This window comes from Pipistrellus hanaki, assembly GCF_964339955.1.
Source record: "Pipistrellus hanaki genome assembly, chromosome: 2".
Lineage (NCBI taxonomy): Eukaryota > Metazoa > Chordata > Mammalia > Chiroptera > Vespertilionidae > Pipistrellus > Pipistrellus hanaki.
This window is the reverse complement of record NC_140504.1, coordinates 5,637,664-5,657,896: the sequence shown is the minus strand read 5'-3', so window position 1 is coordinate 5,657,896 and position 20,233 is coordinate 5,637,664. Positions and strand designations below refer to the sequence as shown.

At 50.3% G+C, this 20,233-nt stretch overlaps 1 protein-coding gene across 1 annotated transcript in view; it reads right to left on the bottom strand.

Annotated features, from left to right (window-relative positions):
- The window catches only part of UMODL1 (uromodulin like 1), a gene marked incomplete at its 5' end in the record, with an annotated part of 60,051 nt that overhangs the window by 9,229 nt on the left and 30,589 nt on the right, over positions 1-20,233 (bottom strand). The window contains 8 exons of the mRNA XM_084873837.1: positions 5,618-5,777; positions 6,623-6,859; positions 7,364-7,509; positions 11,828-12,165; positions 13,022-13,159; positions 14,583-14,796; positions 17,627-17,739; positions 19,800-20,057. Coding sequence (XP_084729963.1) covers positions 5,618-5,777; positions 6,623-6,859; positions 7,364-7,509; positions 11,828-12,165; positions 13,022-13,159; positions 14,583-14,796; positions 17,627-17,739; positions 19,800-20,057 — 1,604 coding nt within the window. The remainder of the gene's footprint in view (positions 1-5,617; positions 5,778-6,622; positions 6,860-7,363; positions 7,510-11,827; positions 12,166-13,021; positions 13,160-14,582; positions 14,797-17,626; positions 17,740-19,799; positions 20,058-20,233) is intronic.

The following is a 20,233-nucleotide window of genomic DNA, read 5'->3' as shown; positions in this document are numbered from 1 at the left end:
AGAAGTTAATAAGAAAATTTTGGAGACAGTCTCTGAACTGAAGAAGGCCACTGAAGCAAGTAAGTGCCGAGACCCCACTCCTCCTCCTCTCACTGCTCCTCCTCTCTGAGCTTCCTTGTGCAGACTTGCCTTCCACTTCTCATCCTCCTCCTTTTAATCTCCTCAACCACCATTCCCTGCTCTCCTAGGGAAAAATGAGAATACAAACTCAGAGAAAGATGATTCAAGAATTCTAACAGCTCCTTTCCGGGAAAAGCCTGTCTCAGGTAGAGGGGAATCTAGCAATTGTATATGTTCCTTGGACTAGAACAGAATTAAGAAACCTAACTAAAGATTTTCCTGACCCTCTGCAGGACCCAATAGGTTTTGCAAAGGAATTTGATTTAACTGGTAGAGCATATGATCCTGGCTATTCTGACCTGTTCCAATTAATACACCTACTGGTTTCTGAGAGCAAGGCAACAGAATGGCTGAATAAGGTTCGCTGGAATACTCCTGCAGATGATTTTTTAAAACAGAAAGAGATAGACAGAGGAAAATGTAGGGAATTGGCCCACCAGCTTTATCAAGCCATACCTGAAATTTTTCCTCGAAGAATGGACTGGACCAAGATCCAGCAATGTAAAAGAAAGCCTGATGAACCAGTGCTTGATTTCTTTGAATGTTTTGAAAAAACTTTCAAACGATATTCAGGTCTGTCGCCAGACAGTTGCAAGGATCATCAAAATGATCCCTTACTAAATTCGGCATTTTGGGAAGGACTAGATGAAGAACTTGTAACTCTGATCAAACAACATAAATCGAACTGGCAGACTACCCATGCTGATGAACTGGCTCTTCTGGCTGATCAGCTATCTAAAACTATCCAAAAGAGAGAAAAAGATAAAGTTACCCAAATTATAAACTTACAGCTTCAACAATTAAACAACCAAGCCAGTTCTACTCCAAAGTCTCTTAAAAAAGGAGAGAGAAGAGTCTGTTTTTACTGCAAAAATCCAGGCCACCATAAGAAAGAGTAGAAAACTGAAATGGGATTTGAAAAGAGAAAACAGACAGAAGTAAGCATAGGGCTGCTCCGAGGACTATGAGAGGGTACTTCCCCTTCTCCTTACTAATACATTAGGAAAAACTGAAATTATCACAAAAGGAGAAGTTACTAAAGCCCTTGTGGATATTGGGGCCACTTCATCGTTTCTTAACCCTACCCATCTAAGTTTCCCTCTCCCTCAGAGCAAAGCTTCTGTACACATGGTAGGGGTATCTAACCAACCAATGACTGTTTTTAAGTCAGGACCTGTCCCCTTTCAACTAGGGGATGTTACGGGGCAACATACATTCTTGCTGGTCAAATCAACCCCAATTCACCCGAAAGAGAGAGATTTTCTTGAAACCCATAATGCTCATATTTCTTTTTTCCCAAAAAGGTGAAATGTATTTAGAACTAAATGAATCAGATACTGAACCAATTTGGAAAATAATGATTTTAAAGGAATTTTCACCAGAGGAAAAAAATCTTGAAACTGAACGTTTGTTGCAAGAAGTTCCAATGCAACTTTGGGCACCTTCCAGTGCAGATTTGGCAAGACTGAGTCAGCCACTCCTATTAAAATAACTACTGATAGTACTTTGCCTTTACCTAATATTCGCCAATATCCTCTAAGACCTGATGCACTAGCTGGAATTAAGCCCATTATACAGGATTACTTAAAAAAAGAAAAAAAGGAATTATAATTCCATGTACAAGTCCTATAATTCTCCTATCTTTCCAGTAAAGAAACCAAATGGGAAAGGGTGGAGCTTTGTGCAGGATCACAGAGCTATAAATAGGGTAGTTATTCCCCAACATCCTGTGGTTCCAAACCCACATACTTATTACCAACTATTCTTGAGGACTGCCAATATTTTTCAGTAATAGATTTATGTAGTGCTTTTTTTAGCATTCCAGTAGGAAAGGACAGTCAATATCTCTTTGCTTTCACTTGGGAAGATAGACAATTTACTTGGGCTGTGATACCCCCAAGGATATACAAAAATTCCCACCTATTTCTCCCAGATATTAAAAGCTGATCTAAATGATGTTAAATTTCCTAGAGATTCCACTCTAATTCAGTATGTGGATGATTTACTTGTATGCTCTAGGACATACTATTCGATAGACTCTCAAAAGGATACAATTTACTTATTGCAACAGCTAGCTGTAAAGGGACATAAGGTCTCAAAGGATAAGCTTCAATTTTGCTTAGCTCAAGTACAATACCTTGGCATCTCATATCAAAGGATGGGCTACTGCTTAACCCGGAAGGACTTAGAGGAATCCTATCTTTCCCTCTTCCAAAAACAAAACAAAACAAAAAAGCAGCTTAGACGATTCCTGGGCTTGACTGGATATTGCAGAAATTAGATTCCAAGCTTTTCATTGATAGCCCAGCCTCTCTATGCCCTGTTAAAGTCAGACACACCTATCCAATTCAGTGGAACCCTGAAGGGAAACAAGCTGTTGAGACTCTAAAGGAGGTACTGTCCTGAGCTCCTGCTCTGGGGCATCCAAACTATAAACTTCCCTTCTTCCTTTTCACACATGAAAGTAAGAGCAATGCTTTAGGAGTTCTAACTCAGAAACCCGGAGACCACCATAGACCTATAGGGTATTATAGTCAGCAACTAGACTCAGTGGCCAAAGGGCTCCCTCCCTGCATGAGAGCCATCTCAGCTACAGCCTTGTTATGTAAACAGACAGAAGAGATAGTCATGGGCTCCCCTTTAACTATATATGTTCCTCATTCTGTTGAATCCTTGCTGAACTCTCATCATACTCAACACTGCTCTGTCAGTCGACTGGCTTCTTATGAAGTATTCCTGCTCTCTGCACCTAATATTACTTTAACTAGGTGTAATCGCCTTAACCCTGCCATGTTGTTACTCTCTTTATAGGATGGAGACACCCACAATTGTGTTTTCTTACTGACCACCTTCTTGCTCCTAGGAATGATTTACAGGAAACTCCTATTGATAATGCTGACTTAATTTGGTTCACAGATGGATACTATCTAAAGGATGAACAAGGACATTTCTGAGCTGGATATGCCATAGCTTCCATGGTGGATATAATTGAAAGTTCTTATCTGCCTGGAATCAGGTCTGCCCAGCAAGCTGAGCTCATTGCTTTGACTCGGGCTTGTCAATTGGCCAAAGGTCAGGTGGCCAATCTCTACACTGATAGTCGCTATGCATTTGGTGTAGCTCATGACTTTGGAATGTTATGGAAGCAGCGAGGCTTCTTAACTTCCTCTGGGCTGCCCATTAAAAAAAAAAAAAAAAAAAAAGGAAAACTGGTCGCAGAACTTTTAGATGCCATACAGCAACCAAAACAATTGGCAATTATCAAAATCCCAGGGCATTTCACCACCATGGAAGCAAAAGGAAATCATTTTGCTGATGCTGAACAGCAAGTTATCCAACCTGAGAATGTTCTTTACTTCTTATTAAATCAATAAAAGATTATCTTTTACAGTTTCAACACATAGCCACGGAAGATGAAAAGAGAATATGGCAACAAAAAGGGGGAACTTTTGACCTAGACAGACAGATATGGCTTGGACCCAATCAGAAACCTATTTTACCTGTAGGGGCCCAACTTCCTGTGCTTTTTACATTATTGTCAAGGGCTTATTAACCAACTTAAAGAAATTGACAAATTGGTAACAGATTCATTTCACAGTGCACTCCTGGGAGACGGAGATTTCAAAGATCACGGCTTACAACCAGGAGATTTTGTGTCTTAGAAAAGACACCAAATAAAAGACTCTCCAACCTCGTTGGAGGGGACCTTACCAGGTATTACTAACTAACTCATGTGCAGCTAAACTTAAAGGAGTTAGCTCACGGGTTAACATTTCTCATTTAAAAAAGGCACCTGACTGTGAATAGCCGTCTACTCCCATTTCTGACAACCACGGAGGCAGACAGCTATCCCAAGACGACGTCAACAAGGCCTGTGTGCTCACAAACTGATATTGCTTGAACCTTGTTTTTATATCATCTGATTGTTATTGATTGAATGTATATAAAATGATTTTCATATTATTATTATCCTTATGGTTCCCTAGTGGAATCAATATCTGCCTCCCCAGACCTCCTCTCTTAATAGATATGCAAAACTTAACTTGGATACCTGCTAATCTTTCCCACCTACTACACAATGGTGTTCTGATTATCAGGTCTGATCGCGAAATTAATGCTTTATTGGCTACACATTGGTCTTCTCCTACTATCAATATAAGCTTTGGTACATTTTTATCTCAATTCATTGAGGTTCTGCTTCCCAGCATATGTCGACAGTTTGGCTCAAATAAACTCACAAAATTCTTTACAGGTTTCAATGTGGAGTTGTTGTTGTTTTTTTGTTTGTTTGTTTGTTTTTGGGGGGGGTTCATTAACACAAGCCACATGCGGCTCTTTGTCCCTTTGAGTGTGGCTCTTCCACAAAATACCATGGCCTGGGAGAGTCTATTTTGAAGACGTGGCATTAGAAGAAGTTTAAGTTTAAAAAATTTAGCTCTCAAAAAGAAATTTTAGTCATTGTACTGTTGATATTTGGCTCTGTTGACTAATGAGTTTGCCTACCACTGGCTTAAGCCAATTCTTCTAGGGCACTTTGTACAGCAGCCACAGGAAACCAATCCCATGTCCATCCACAAGGAACTTGGGGAGAAATGTGTGGAGCTCATGTTGTAAAGAACTTGGGGGCTGGCAGCTCCCTGCAGAGGCCAGGTGCTACTGTGGCTATTAATACTCTCAGCATCTCTGTGGGGCCAGACTCATCCGAGCCCTTAGCTGGTGGGCATCGGCCTGTGTCCCTTTCCTCCTGGTGCTCCAGCAGATCTGCTGTTGGATAAAAGTGACATCAACAAAACCGACCATCACTGGACTTCGCTCATCCATGACCTACTGATGCTCAGAGGTGGATTATGCAGGAAAACCTTAGGAAAAGCAGAGGGTCAAGCGGAGACACGCAGAGAGAGAGGCATGCAGTGGTCCGACCAGCGGCCAACAGAGCCCCCTACACTGTCCTTGGACCCAGATACCATACAACAGTCACTTCTCATTCTTGTCACTGGTAGGAAGGAGAGCTTTCAAATCTCAGGACTGCAAAGCACGTTTTGAATTCAAAGGTCAAAGAAAATGAGGATGTAAAATTATTCATAATCCCAGCATGCATGTTACACACAGGGAAGGAAAAGCACCTGACTGAATGTCACAGTGGCTACGAACCAGCAGTGTTCTGTCAAAGCAGCTAAAAATAAAGTGAAATTAAAATAACGCTTTTGCACCTAAATATGCATTAAATCACCTTGGAAAGTACAACAGCCTCATGACAAGGAAGCTCTGATGCGAGCGCCAGCAGATGGGGAAGCCTCAAGAAGGACTGAGGTGACACCTAGCTATGTTGCCCCTCCCCCCCCCCCCAGCCTCGCCCCAAAGGCTGCCCACGGTTGAAATGCCATTTCCCACCTTTTAGGGGGCCCAGCACCTCTTCTCAGAGCCACCCACACCCTGGGCTTTGGTAACACAGAAACCCTCTTCATAACGACAAAAACTTAGAACACCCAACACCTACGATTTTGCACGTGGCTCCGGGGGTCTCCATGCAGATGCGGAGTTTGCAGTGCAGGTAGACTATGGAGTTGTTGATGAAGGAAAAAATTTTCAGCTTAAACTGGGCCTTGTTGGAGTCTCCGTTCTCAATCACGTAGGTATGTGTGTTGGGGATGGGGCAGCTGGGAGGAGAAAAAAAAGGTGACTCATCCTATCTAATAAAAGAGTAATATGCAAATTGACCATCACTCCAACACACAAGATGGCTGCCCCCAAGTGGTCAAAGATGGGTGCCCCCATGTGGACATAAGATGGCCACCACAAGATGGCCAGTAGGGGAGGGCAGTTGGGAGGGACCAGGCCTGGAAGGGAGGGCAGTTGGGGGTGATCAAGCCTGCAGGGGAGGGCAGTTAGGGGTGACCAAGCCAGTAGGGGAGGGCAGTTAGGGGCAATCAGGCTGGCAGGGGAGCAATTAGGCATCAATTAGGCAGGCAGGAGAGTGGTTAGGGGTGGTCAGGCTGGCAGGCAGAAGTGGTTAGGGGAAACAGGAAGGCAGGCAGGTGAGCAGTTGGGAGCCAGCAGTCATGGATTATGAGAGGGTTGTCTAGCTGCCCATTTAGGCCTGATCCTATTTGGATCGGGTCTAAAGGAGCAGTCAGACATTCCTCGAGGGGTCCCAGATTGGAGAGGGTGCAGGCTGGGCTGAGGGACAACCCCCGCCATGCACAAATTTTGTGCTCTGGGCCTCTAGTTAGCTATAAATTGGTCCTGCTATCCTGGTTCCAAAGTGAGAGAGTCACAATACATCTGGCTGCACATGGAGCATCCTCACCAGGCTCCCTGGAAGGCAAGGATGGCTAGATCTCCAGTTCCTGCGAGGAAAGGGTCTCCTGTGGGGTGTTACCCAAAACCCAGGCCCATGCACACACAAGACTGGAAACACAGAGGACCCAACACAGGCCACCAGCGAGGGGGCAGCGATGCCCAGGCCCCCACCCCCACCCCCACCCCCACCCCGAACCCCTACCTGTTGTTGATGAAACCAAACGTGACCGGGTCCCGGGCGTTGCTGGACGGCGTTGCCCAGCACTCGGTCAGGACCACCTTGAGGTTGCTTTTCTGTTTATAGAGCCCCACCTCGATCTTGATGTCGTCGCTGGCGGACACGCTGTAATTCCGAGGTATGGGGGAGTCCCCGATAAACAGCTGCATTTCCGTGACGAAGTTCCCAGCGCCATGGAGGTCCTCAATGATGGTGTAAACCCTGCGGAGGGAGCAGCTTGCTGGAGGTTCCCCTCCTGGGACCCTGCCCATCCTCACTGCTCCCTGAAAAGCCATCTCAAAAAGTGTGGAAATAAAGAAGTGTAGAAATAAAACCCCAATGAGAACAAGCGAGAAAGGCTGGTTATTCTGAGCTGGTGGCAGCTGGGGCTCAGTCCTATCCCCTGACTGATGGAGACTCAAAGACAGGTAGAGTGGAGCGGGGAAAGGGAGGCTCAGAGAAGCCATGGGCAGGCTTGCTCTAAGTGGGATGTCCTATGTGGTTGACTAGAGAAACATATATGGCTTCCTCGGGTCGGTCCTGAGTTGGAAGCGGGAACAAGGTTGAAGACCGCTGGCCATTATTAGCCAAGTCCTGGCACCACCGTCCGTTGTGTATTCAGTCTGTCAGATGGCTCCTCAAGGGATGGGAACCTTAAGGAAAGCCCCAGCGAGGGTGCTAGAAAGGAATGCGTGCTGGGGAGAAGGGGGGTGCCTCTCCACTCACCCCCACTCCGGGGTGTAGCCCGATGACGTCAGGAGGTCGTTGCGGAAGGCACAGCGGATGGGGCTCAGGATCTTCAGGTGGTGGATGATGCCCTCGGGGGACAGGTCGTTCCTCAGCGTGGTCCTCACCACCGTGTCCGTCATGTTCTGAGCACAAACCAGATGGGGCGTGAGCAAGCTCCTGGGCCCCGGCAGGACCCCAATAGGGGTGCTGGGGAGGGGTCTTCTTAAAAGCTTTCCCCCCAAAAATATAAAAGCCCCAAGTGAGCCTTAACCGGTTTGGCTCAGTGGATAGAGCCTCAGCCTGCAGACTGGAAGGTCCCAGGTTCGATTCCAGTCGAGGGCATGTACCTTGGTTGCAGGCACATCCCCGGTAGGGAGTGTGCAGGAGGCAGCTGATTGATGTTTCTCTCTCGTCGATGTTTCTAAACTCTCTATCCCTATCCTTTCCTCTCTGTGAAAAAATCAATAAAATATTTTTTTAAAAACCCAAATGATTTTTTTTCTAACATAAACTGTCATAGAGAGAGGGAAGTCCAGGGGCTGGCTACCTATGTCCCATGCCAGCTTCCTCCCTGGATGAGAATAGAGACGGCCTAAATTAGGGGGTACCCACAATAACATATCCGACCCCCCCCCCCAGATTATCCCATGAACATTTCTGAAAATGAGAGCACAAGGCCCGCCTGGAGGAATCAAGAGTTAACCTGGTAAAGGCCTGAGGCCTAGGCAGCCAGCACTTCTTCTAAGCTCTCTAGTCTGGAAACAACACCGAGCCAAGACCCAGAAGAGAAATGGAAGGAGAGAACTGGGCCCCATCAGGACCTCAGTAGGGGTGATTCTGATGAGGACGAGGGTGTGCAGTGACAACACGGCTAAACTGGGGGCCTGGTCTCCGGGGACAATGCTAAGCCTGTCGGTGTTAATGACATGACCAGGGTGGCAGCCTTCCCTCTGCCAAGGGCTATCAGGGTATTTATCACGTCATTCCAGGGCCATAGGAAACGATCCACCTAAAGATTAGCCTGCTCTAGGGGTCAAACACTTAATTCCGTCACTCCCACTGCCTTGGCAGGGCCAGAACGAATCATTCCTCAGGCCTTACACGGAGGTTTCCCACCCCTGTTCCACCATAAACAAAGGCGTGGAGCCATGGGCTTCAAGCACACAGAGGCACGTTCCCAGGCCTGCTGGGGTCCGGCCTGGTTGCTGGCATGTGCAGGCTGAGCAGAAAGAGGGGGCGATTGCTGACAGCAGGCCTGGGAATGGGCTTTTCTAAGAGGCTGCAGCCAGACAGGGAAACCAGATGGAGGCCCTGAGGTGGGCGGGAGGAGAGAAGTGGGTGTCATCATTACTCTGAAGTCTGCTTTGGACAAAATACCTGAAGTTCTAACTATTTGTTTGAAGCACTCTGCTGGCTCGAGGCCTGGAGCTGACTGTCACGGTGGTAGATCTCCCGTGCCCCCTCACTGACACCCCTAAGTTGTCACCAGCACAGAGCACAGGGCCCTCGGAGGGCAGCTGGCCACCTGCCGTTGTGACCAGCAGCCCGTGGCAGTTAGCTGTGGGCATTGCTCTGCGGGTAGCTCCCCGGCCTCACAGGGTTAGAACGAGACCAGGGAGATGTGTGAAGTCAGTAAGTCAGAACCGTCGGCGGAGGAGGAAACGAGGGGCGGGTGTTTTGAACCCGGAGGACAGGGAACAAGTTCCATGAGAGTTGTTAGAAACACAAGCCAAGAACAGCAGAAGCCGGACTTCTCAGAGGAGGCACAACGTCTGACCCCGATAGGGCTGTCAGGGCAGCGTTTGCCGAAAATAAAAGTTCCCGGGCTCACAGGACTAATGGGACCCATGAATCTGAGAGATAAGACATCCAGTGGCCAGCCAGGCCCCAGCGTAAGAGGGTTTAAGAGCAGATTGCTGTAGGGGCAAGGCTTACGGAGTGTGAGGAGAAAGGGCGGCTTTCAAATGTTCTGAAGAGGGAGCCACTGAAGAGAAGTCTCTTTCCCCTTCTGCAGCTCCTCCGTTGCTACTGAACACACAATTATAGGACGAATGAACTTTTGCTGTGTATGAAACAGGCCTGGACAAACTTTGGTAACGTCGAATACATCAGAGCCACTAGCTTATCTTCAATAGCTATTGGACTTGCTTTAGGATTTTATATAAACAGCAAAATCTGGATTCCTGAAAACCAGCTTCATGTCCAGAATTCATTTTCCTGAGGGGTGACTAGCGATACACTGGCTTCCAGGGACAAATGTGTACAGTTCTCAGCGGATGGGTCCCTCCTGGAAGCCTTTCGTTGCTTATGAATTTGTGCCAATCTTTTGTGTTGGTCTCTTTGAAAAAGGCCTGTGTCTGTAGCTCCATATGTGGGAGGAATTGTCTGCGAGATGCTTACAGGCCCCCCCCGGGGGGGGGGGTTCAGCCAAACAAACTCCCGTTCCTTTTAGTTTGATCTCAGTCCCGAGGCCAAGTCTTTGATGGGCGGGAGGAGAGCCACCAGATACAGGGAGGACGGGTCTGGGATGAATCTTCACAATGGTGATGGTTTTGTGCCTTGCAGCATTTTGCAAAATATCTCAGGAAAAACAGGGAAGTCCCCTTCTATTTTGCAAGAATCTTACATGGATTTACGAAGATGATTCTGTACTCAAGCGAGACTTTTGGGGGCATCAGTGAATCTGTGTCTCTTCATAGTCATAGCTGCATGACCTGTTTATAGTACTATCAAACAGAGAAATGTGACCTTTTTCTTTTTTCTTTTTTTAATCCTCACCCTAGGATATTTTTTATTGATTTTTTTTTAGAGAGAGTGGAAGAGAGAGGGAAAGACAGAGAGAAGTATCGATGTGAGAGAAACACACCAATTGGTTGCCTCCTGCACACACCCTGACCAGGGCCTGAGCTGGGAAGAGGCCTGCAACCAAGGTACATGCCCTTGACCAGAATCAAACCATGGACCTTCCAGTCTGTAGGCAGATGCTCTGTCCACTGAGCCAGCCCGCCTAGGGCTGGGATCTTTTTTCTTTTAACCTGGGGAGTCAGTAAAATGTAAACTTCTTAGTAAAAATAAAAAGGCAGGTGGAACCTGCTGAGTGTAATCCATCATGTTTGTACAAATGTCTTCAAGGCAAACTGAGCTTTTGACAAACATCAAAGCACATCGAGAACGTGTGTGGATTCCAGGGCGGCATGACTCATCAGAGATGAATTTCCCTCTGCTCTGACCAGGCCTGACCCAGGGGATGTAACTGCCTAGCAGGTGTTTGGCCCGCTCAGAAAAGCAGAGGGAGGGAGCCGACATGGCAGCCTTGACTCGGGCCCCTCGCCCACCACGGTGGCAGACCCACTGGGGAACAGCCTGTGGGCGCATTGCCAGCAGGAGCTGGACAGCTCTGCCAACACATGCCCGCACCCACTCAGCCATAGCTGCACACACATTCACACACACACTTACACAACCATAGCTACACACACACATTCACACACTCACACAACCATAGCTACACCCACATTCACACACTCACACAACCATAGCTACACACACATTCACACATGCACACACCCATACAACCATAGCTACACACACATTCACACATGCACACACCCATACAATCATAGCTACACACACATTCACACATGCACACATACAAACAACCATAGCTACACACACAACCATAGCTACACACACATTTACACACGCACACATAAAACCATAGCTACACACACATTCACACACTCACACACACTCACACACACACTCTCACACAACCATAGTTACACACACACACACACACACACCCATACAACCATAGCTACATACACATTCACACACTCACACACACACACTCACACAACCATAGTTACACACACACACTCATACATCCACAGCTACACACATTCACCCACGCACAAGCAAACAACCATAACAACACACACATTCACACACACACATACAACCATAGTTACACATTCACACACACTCACACAACCATAGCTACACACACATTCACACATACATATTCTCACTTATGGACGCTCAGATGCACACATGGACGCTCACGTGCATACATGGACGCTCGTGTGCACACATGGACACTCACATGCACACAAGGACATTTACGTGCACACATGGATGCTCACATGCACACATAGGCTCCAGCTTCCCTCCTTCTTTCCCTCCCCACTGGCTCTGCCTGTGCATCAGACTCACCAGAGGCTGCTTTGCACCCTGACTCTCACACATGCCCCAGGCCCTTTGCACCAGATCCTTGCGGGGTGGGGCTCCCAGGTGCCTCCTGGTTCGGAGGGGCAGCCCGGTCTGCAGTGAGAGCCCGGCCCTCTCCTGACTCCGTTAGAGGCAGGATCCCGGGGTACAGAGGATCTCTTGGCCCCAAGTCAGGGCGGGCCCTCCCGTATCGAAGTCCAGAGAGCTCTGACACCCTGCCCCGGGACTCACACTCTGCACGAGGGTGCCACACTCGCTCCACGCGGCCACCAGGAACACGTGCGTGCTGTTGCTGTCGCTCACGTTGCAGGACGGCTGGCCCAGGTACAGGGAGGCCTCGGGGATGGCCTCCTGCCGCAGGAAGCGCCGCTCCACGGCGATGGCCACTTTCTCGATCTCGCAGAGCACCTTGACCGCCCCCGTCAGGTTCAGCCGCGGGGGCGCCTCCGGGGGGCCAGGGCTGGCCCCTTGCACAGAGGCAGCCCTGGTTTCTGCCGGGGTGGGGGGCTGCTCTGGGCCGGGGCCCCGGGAAGGCCCGGGCACCTGGGTTGTGTTACCGGAGGAGTCACCTACAGGGCACAGGAGACAAGTGGCAGGTGGGTCTGCGTTTGGGGACTGCGGTGTGAGCTTCACTGTGAAGCTGGCTCTGAGGTGCAGAGCCCATGGGAGCCCCTGCACCTGCAGCTCACACCTGGGAACTGCACCTTCCAGCCACGGCCACACACACACACACACATGTGCTGCACGTTTCTGCCAGCCCAGATGGCTGGGCGGGGCTTGGCTCCCCCTGGGCCCCATGGGAAGTGCTGAGTGGAGACAGGGGCTGAGGAGAAACATCTCTTTCATGGTGCTTGTGTCATGGGCTAGCCCAGTGGTCAGCAAACTCACTAGTCCACAGAGCCCAATATCAACAGTACGACGATTGAAATTTCTTTGGAGAGCCACATTTTTTAAACGTAAACTTCTTCTAACGCCACTTCTTCAACATAGACTCGCCCAGGCCGTGGTATTTTGTGGAAGAGCCACACTCAAGGGGCCAAAGAGCCACATGTGGCTCGCAAGCCACAGTTTGCCCACCATGGGGCTATACGTTTTGCAGGAAGACACACCTCAGTTCTGAGTGTGTTTTCTCATCTCAGTCATCAGAGGAATCATTTGGGGATATGAGGCACCACCGAGAAGGCTGGAGACATATGAGAGAATGTGAAGGGACAACATCACACACCTGTACTCATACACACTCACATGGGTTACATGTGCACGCGCACGCGCGCGCACACACACACACACACACACACACACACTAACAGAAAACTTGCCCAGGACATAAAATAGGCCGACCTCATTTGGAAAAGAGGCCCTTTGCTCCTTTGAACAGGACAGATCATGGACAGTATTCCAGAAAAGGGACCGGGAGGGCATTACCTTCACAGGGCCTTCCAGAAAATTCCACAGGGAAGGCGGGGGCAGCTCCCCCACAGCTGCAAGTGAAAGACCCGAGCGTGTTGCGACAGGTGGTGCCGGGTTCGCAGTCGTCCTCCCTCCTCTCACACTCATCGAAGTCTGGGCGGCATTTAGGGAACAAAACAGAATTCTCAGGGGATTGGGGTACCCTGCCGGCTGTTTACAGACAGCCCCGTGGAAAGCACATCCCAGAGAAAGTTAAAAATCATCAAAGTGATCAGTTCTGGGCAGTTCTGCAGACAGGGGTGGGATGGGGCAGGTGTCAGCGGGCTACAGGGGCTGTTCTGGAGGGCCACTGGGCAAAGCAGTGTCACACCAGAGCAGCCAGGAGGTGAGCAGGCCCCACCTAAGCCCTGGTCTCAGGCAGAGGGGCCCCGAAATAAGACAGCCCTGGGCCTCGGGCCCTCACCTGCCCTCGGTTTCTATGCTCAGTTACTTCACTTACTAACAGCCACGCAGGCCTACTGAACAAAATGGATATGATCAGTGGGTGTGATCTCTCTCTATTTAGGGTTTAGTTCTTCATCGAATTATTAAAACTGTACTTTGTTTTGTTGCTTGCTTTATAAGGGCGCCTTTACTTTGTGTGACGTAAAAGATTTGCCTTTTCATGGAATCAAATATCACAGCCTTCTCTTCCGTGGGCTTGTTTTCCTTCTGCTTTTCAACTTGGAAAACATGTCTTACTCCACGAATTCAGAGAAACAGTCATCTATGTTGTCTTTGATTTGTTACACTGGTCACGGAGCCCTCTATCACGGTTTTCAAGTAGGACAGGTGCTGTGGACGGAACTGTGCCCTGAGCGTGCACCTGTCGAAGCCCTACTCCCCCCCCCCCGCGACAGTGTCTGGAGACGGGCCCTTAGGGGTGATTCAGGTTAGAGGGGGTCATCGAGGGGCGGTCCTGATGGGGGGGGGGGAACGGTGTCCTGACCGGAGGAGACACCACGGGGCTCGCCTTCTGGGGACACCCGCCGGGAAGTGGCCCCTCATCAGAAACCAGGCTGGCTGGCACCCTGATCCCGGACTCCTGGCCGCCAGCGTCCGCTGTGAGCCCCCCTCTGCGGTGTTTTATTGCGACAGCTCGAGCTGACTGAGACGATCTGAGGATAGTATCGAGGTTGCCCTTTCTCCCTGCTTTTCAATGATTTTCTCTGGGGTCTCCTTGGCAACCGTGCTCTGGAGGAAGTCTGGCTGCAGGGAGGGACCATCTGCCCTGGACCCGTGGAAACGGGCAGTGGAGGAGGGGCAGGGGCGGGGGTGGGACACAGCCTGCCACCAGGTTCATGGGGTGGGGGGGGGGGGAGCTGTTCTCAACCCTTAAGTCATAAATATAAACAACAACAACAACGTAGAAGCAAAAAGCGAGAGGAACATCCTGCTTCCCATTTCCACCTAACGCCCGGGGCCCTGAAGAGGGAGCACGGGGAGCGACATCTTCCGGAAACAAAGGCAGCAGCTGGTTGCCGGCTGCCCCGCGGTCCAGCCCGGGGAGCCCCCCTCCGGCCAGACTAGCACGTACCCCAGATGACGGTGTCCGCTGCGACCACCTCCAGCAGAGAGGCGCTCTGGAAGGCGGCGAGGAACACGGCGGACACCGCTTGGGCCTCCAGGTCCGCGACGATCAGCAGGCCGAACTCCACCAGGACGCTGCCATTGGCGAGGCGGGTCACCTCCAGCCGCACCCCGCCCGCGTCCAGGTGCTGGCGCATGGCGGGCGGCAGGGACTCCCGCACCTGCGGGGACACGGAGCCGGTGGAAAGAAGTCCTCCTGGGACGGCAGGCGGCAGCAGGACAAGCCGCAGGGGAGGCCCGGCCCAGTCCCAGTGCCCTGGGTCTGAGCTCTGAGAAGAGCCCTGTTTGCCCCTGACCAGCTAGCTGTCCGCATGGGGCTGGGGGCAAAAGCCCTACCCCAGGGGTTCTCACGTGGTAGGGGACTCGCAGTGGCACCTGGGATCGGCCCCCCTCCGCTCAGAGCCATGGGGGCGGAGCCCTGGATGAGTGCTCCCTCACTTGGTTTTTCCTAGAATAACCCTTTTGCTCCTGATACGACACATTTCCCCTCTGATCCTTCTCCCCACCTTCCCCAAAACTACTTCTGGGAGCACCCTGAGGGGCAGGCTGTTCCTGCCTCTGAAAGCCGTTTCTCATTCCATCGCTTTGGACAGCACCTGACACCACACGTGGTATCGCTCCGGTCCAGCCCACCGTGACCGAGATGCCCAGGAAGGCATGGTGATGAGCTTTAAGGGGCCCACGTGATGGAAGCCGTCTATGGAACGTGCACTTCCAGAAGTTGCTCTCACAGAGAAAGCCTTGCCGCCTCTGCCCTGTAGGAGGCGCTCAAGCCCAGGATTCACTTCCCAGCCTGGGGACAGTCAACCTCAGCAATCTAGAGTCATCCACCGGGGGCTGCAGAGGCCCGAGACCAGGAGCTGCCTGCAGTCACATGGCTGACATTCTTATGATTTGAACAGTCAACTGCTATCTATCTATCTATCTATCTATCCATTTATCTATCTTTCTATCTACCTACCTATCATCTATGTATTTATTATCTATCACCTATCTATCATCTAGCTAGCTAGCTATCAATCATATATCTATAATCTATTTCTCCCTCCCTCTCTGTCTCCTTTGCTCTTCTGGGACTTCCTGAGAAGGAGCTGTCACAGGCTTGGATCAATGCCACCTTCAATTGCTTTTCAAATCAAGTTCCAGGCTCCTCGCTAGGCAGTTACAAAGAACAGGGTAACTCACAATTACCTTGAATTAACTCACGACTTCCCAAAACTTGTCTTAAAGTCCTACTCATGTGCTAAGTGGCACACTTATTTGCTATCCTGAAATTCTAAATAAACAAACAAAAATTATCCCCCAAAAATAGACAAATGAGGAAACGGTTTGGAGAGGAAATCAAGAAACTCAGGGTGGAAACGGAGCTCCCTCATGTGACCCGTAGAGCGATGTGGACTGATTTCAGTGTTTGCTTCATCTCAGCGTGGCTATCTTTAACCTAAAGCAGATGGATCGCTACGTGAATGAATCAAACCACCGACAGCTCCGGAATCCACGCACGGGACCAGGAGCTGGGGGTCCCAGGATAAATAATGTGGAGGCCCAGGTCCTGGGGAACCTCAATGGGACGGTTCCTGGAGGCTGTGTGACCCTTTTATCACTAAGTGATGCCCACAGGGTTGAACAGAATCAAAGGTGGGGCCACCTGCATTGTTTGCTAAGGCGCCGGCATGTCTTCACACTCCACCACTAGATGGCGCTGCTAACCTCTGGCTATTCTGTATCTTAACCGCCCAGAATAAGGAAAAGCCGGCATCCATGAGATTTCCCCTGTGCAAGCAAGTCACTACTAGGTCATGACAAGTGTGTTCTCTGTTCACTAAAGGGAAGTCTAACCTCCATCAAAAATTACATTGAGATTGCTGGCCCGACTGAAGCGTAACAACATACCACCCCAAAGGATGCTGACGGGATGGCAGAGGAAAGGCTAAAAAGAGCAGGAAAATAATTGTTTCAGGTGACAATTGGAAACAACCTAAATGTCCACCACCAGTGAGTGAAAGGGTAGACAGCATGTGGTCCATCCGCACGATGGAATATCCTTCGGCCATTCAGAGGAGCCGGTTTCCTGAATGAGGTTCTGCACATGCTACAACATGGGTGAGTCTTGAAGACAGTGCGCCCAGTGACATAACCCAGACACAAAAGATCACATGTTGCATGATTCTGTTTCTAAGAAATGTCCAGGACAGGCAAGTCCACAGAGACAGAAAGCGCATTCGTGGTTGCCAGGAGCAGCGAGAAGGGGGACTAGAACGTGATTATTAATGTTTGGGGTGGGTTTGGGGCGGGTGATGAAATGTTCTGGAATTAGAAGGTGGCGATGGTTGCACAATCTTATGAACACAATACAGTACAAACTACTGAGTTGTGCACTTTAAAACTCTGAGTCCTGTGGTGTGTCAAACAGATCTCACTTTAAACAAAAACAAAAACAAAAAAAAAGCCGAAACCGGTGTGGCTCAGTGGATAGAGCATCAGCCTGAGGACTGGAAAGTCCCAGGTTCGACTCGGGTCAAGGGCATGTACCTTGGTTGCCGGCACATCCCCAGGAGGCAGCTGATCAATGATTCTCTCACATCGATGTTTCTAACTCTCTATTCCTCTTTCTTCCTTTCTGTAAAAAATTATATATATTTATATATATATATATATATATATATATATATATATATATATATATATATATATATAAAGTTATTTTTAAGGCCAGAAGGGGCTTTCTGCCTCCAGGGCCCCACCTTGCTAACGCTGCACTGAGCAGGAATCAGTGTGAGGCAAGGAGGCAGCGGAGGACAAGATGTGTCTCCTGCCCGCTGGTGTGTCTATTTAGTGGCAGACCCAGGGGCACCCAGGCCCCACGCCAGAGCCGGAAGTCCCAGCCTCCTTCCGAAAAGAGGGTCTGAATCCTGCCGGGCTGCAGCTAGGCTTCCACCCGCCTCCTTCCTCACATCCCGCGAGGGAGTGAGGACGATCTCACCGACGCACCATCCTGGAGAAGAGCTCCAGGAAGTCCCGGGATTCCTTGCTGCTGGCGTTGCGGAAGGACTCGGAGTACCTGACGTTGGCTATTCTGACCTTCCCGCTGAGCTTCTGGGCGGCTGCAGGATGAGACAGGAGTGTGTGAGGGAACAGATGGCCACGTGCTTTTTAATCCTCTCCTAAGGATCGTTTTCCATTGGTTTTTAGAGAGAGTAGAAGGGAGGGAGGGAAGGATAGAAAGAGGGAGGACGAGAGAGAAAGAGAGAGGAGGAGAGAGAGAGAGGAGGGGAGAGAGAGAGAGAGAGAGAGAGGGAGAGGTGAGGGGAGGGAGAGTGAGAGAGAAACATCGATATGAAAGAGACACATCAATTGGTTGCTGCCTATAGGAGCCCCAACTGGGGCGGGGATTGCACTTGAAACACAGGTATGTGCCCTTGCCCGGGAATTGAACCCGTGAGCCTTTGATGCATGGGCTATTGCTCTAACCACTGAGCAACACTGGCCAAGGCCACTTCTAACTTAATCACAGTATTTTCATGTTGGCCGGGAAGAGCATCAAGCCAGGCTGACTTGGGCTCTACAAAGAAGGAACAGCGCCCAGCACTCCCAGACGCGGCCCGCCAGACTGGAGGACCCCGGGACGGAGCCGGGGCCATGGGAGAACCTGTGGAGGCCGTGGGAGAGCCCGGCCCTGCGGCTCTCCCCTCCCTGCCTGTGGCATCACCTGCGCACAGCCTGTCCGGGTAATTCACCAGCAGGTGGGGACGGCTTTGAGCGTGAAAGGAGGCAGGTACCTAGTTCACTGTGCCAGGGCCTCAGGTGCTCACCGCTGTCCTGGCAAGCCCGGATGTGAGGTGGCCTTGCCAAACCTCTGTCAGAGCCCTGTGCCCGGGACAGAGCGCCCAGAGGTCCCGACACGGTCAGTTCTTCCTCACCCCTGCAGCTATAGAGGTGAGGAAAAGTGACTGTTTTCAGGCTGGCCACACCCCCCTCAGGGTGGGGGTCCCTGATGGGTGCCTGGCCAGGCTGGGTGAGGGGCTGGTGGCTGTTTGTAGGATGGCCACACACCCTGGCAACCCAAGCTTCCAGCCCCTCCTTTTTTTCTTTTCTTTTCTTTTTTTTTTTTTTTTTTTTTTTTTTTTTCCAGCACCTCCTTGAGCAGAGGCCAGGGCCAGCTAGAAGGAGGAATCTGGGGTTTATTTATCTTTTATAATTGAAACTTTGTAGTCTTGAGTGGAGGCCAGGGCCAGCCAGGGCGGGCAGGAAGCTTGGCTTCCTCCATCACCGGGGGGGCAACCCAAGCCTCCTGCTAGCTCCAGCTCCATGGTTGCCATCTTTGTTGTGTTAATTTGCATATTTGCTCCTGATTGGCTGGTGGGTATATAGCGGAGTGATGGTCAATTTGCATGTTTCTCTTTTTTTAGTGTAGAATTAGATGGTTAACAATCAGCAGCAGCTTATCTGAATCTGTGTGTGATTTGCTCAATTCTATTCCCATCCCTTTTACTCTGAGGCCTAGGCTCTGGGGCCATTCACAGATCCACTGTGTCCATCTGTCCATTGTCCTTCTCCTGAACCAAATGCAGGTCCACTGGGAGTGAGAGTGAGAGTATCTGGAGGAACTGCTGATGCTCAGTAGACCTGCACCACCCACATCTGCCCGCATGGAGGGCACAGGTAGGAAGTGTCCACACCTTGGGGCAGAGTCTGGAGCTCTTTGCAACTCCACCACTAACACCTCTTCCCAAAATGAGCCACCTTCTGTCTGGCTGTCCCATGCCGAGCATGAAGTGAACCCGATGTTTCTATGCTGAGAAGCAAATGGAAACCCAGCAGCCTGCAAGTAAACGCAGCTCTTTCAACCCTGAACCCATGGAAACCCTTTTACATACGCCTTCCCTCCCTTAAAGAGCACATGGCACAGAAACCAGTGTTGCTCAGTGGATAGAGCATCGGCCTGCAGACTGAAGGGTCCCAGGTTCAATTCCAGTCAAGGGCACCTACCTTGGTTGCTGGCACATCCCCAGTGGGGAGTGTGCAGGAGGCATCTGATCAATGCTTCTAGCTCTCTATCCCTCTCCCTTCCTCTCTGTAAAAAATCAATAATTTTTTTAGTTTATTATTATTTTTTTTTTTTTAAAAGGAGCATGTGGCCACCAGTGTTCCGGAAGCCCATTACCTGTCCGCACTCTCAGGTGTGCCCTGGCGCTTTCTTCCCCACATGCCTTGGCCACTATCTCCACCAGGTGCAAGACGCCGGGCTCCAGGCCCCACAGCTGCAGACTCGTGTTCCGGGTCTCCAGGTGCACGGCGGGGCTCCGTGGGGACATCAGCGTGAGCTGGAATGTGGGGCGCAGGGTGAGGTCTGTCACCCACGCCACGTGGAAGCCGGTGCTGGTCACATTGGAGACAGTGGCCCTCTCGATGGGGGCGGGAACTGGGAGGAGGATAGAAATGCTGAGATTAAAAACAAACGCTCCCGGGAGAGGAGAAAGGAGAAAGGAGAAGCCTCACCCCCAGTGCTAAAATCAAATGCACCGCTCGCTCGGGACGTAAGACACCCTCAGGGGAAGATGGCACCCCTCTGTCTCTGGTTTGGTGTCTGCCTCTGAG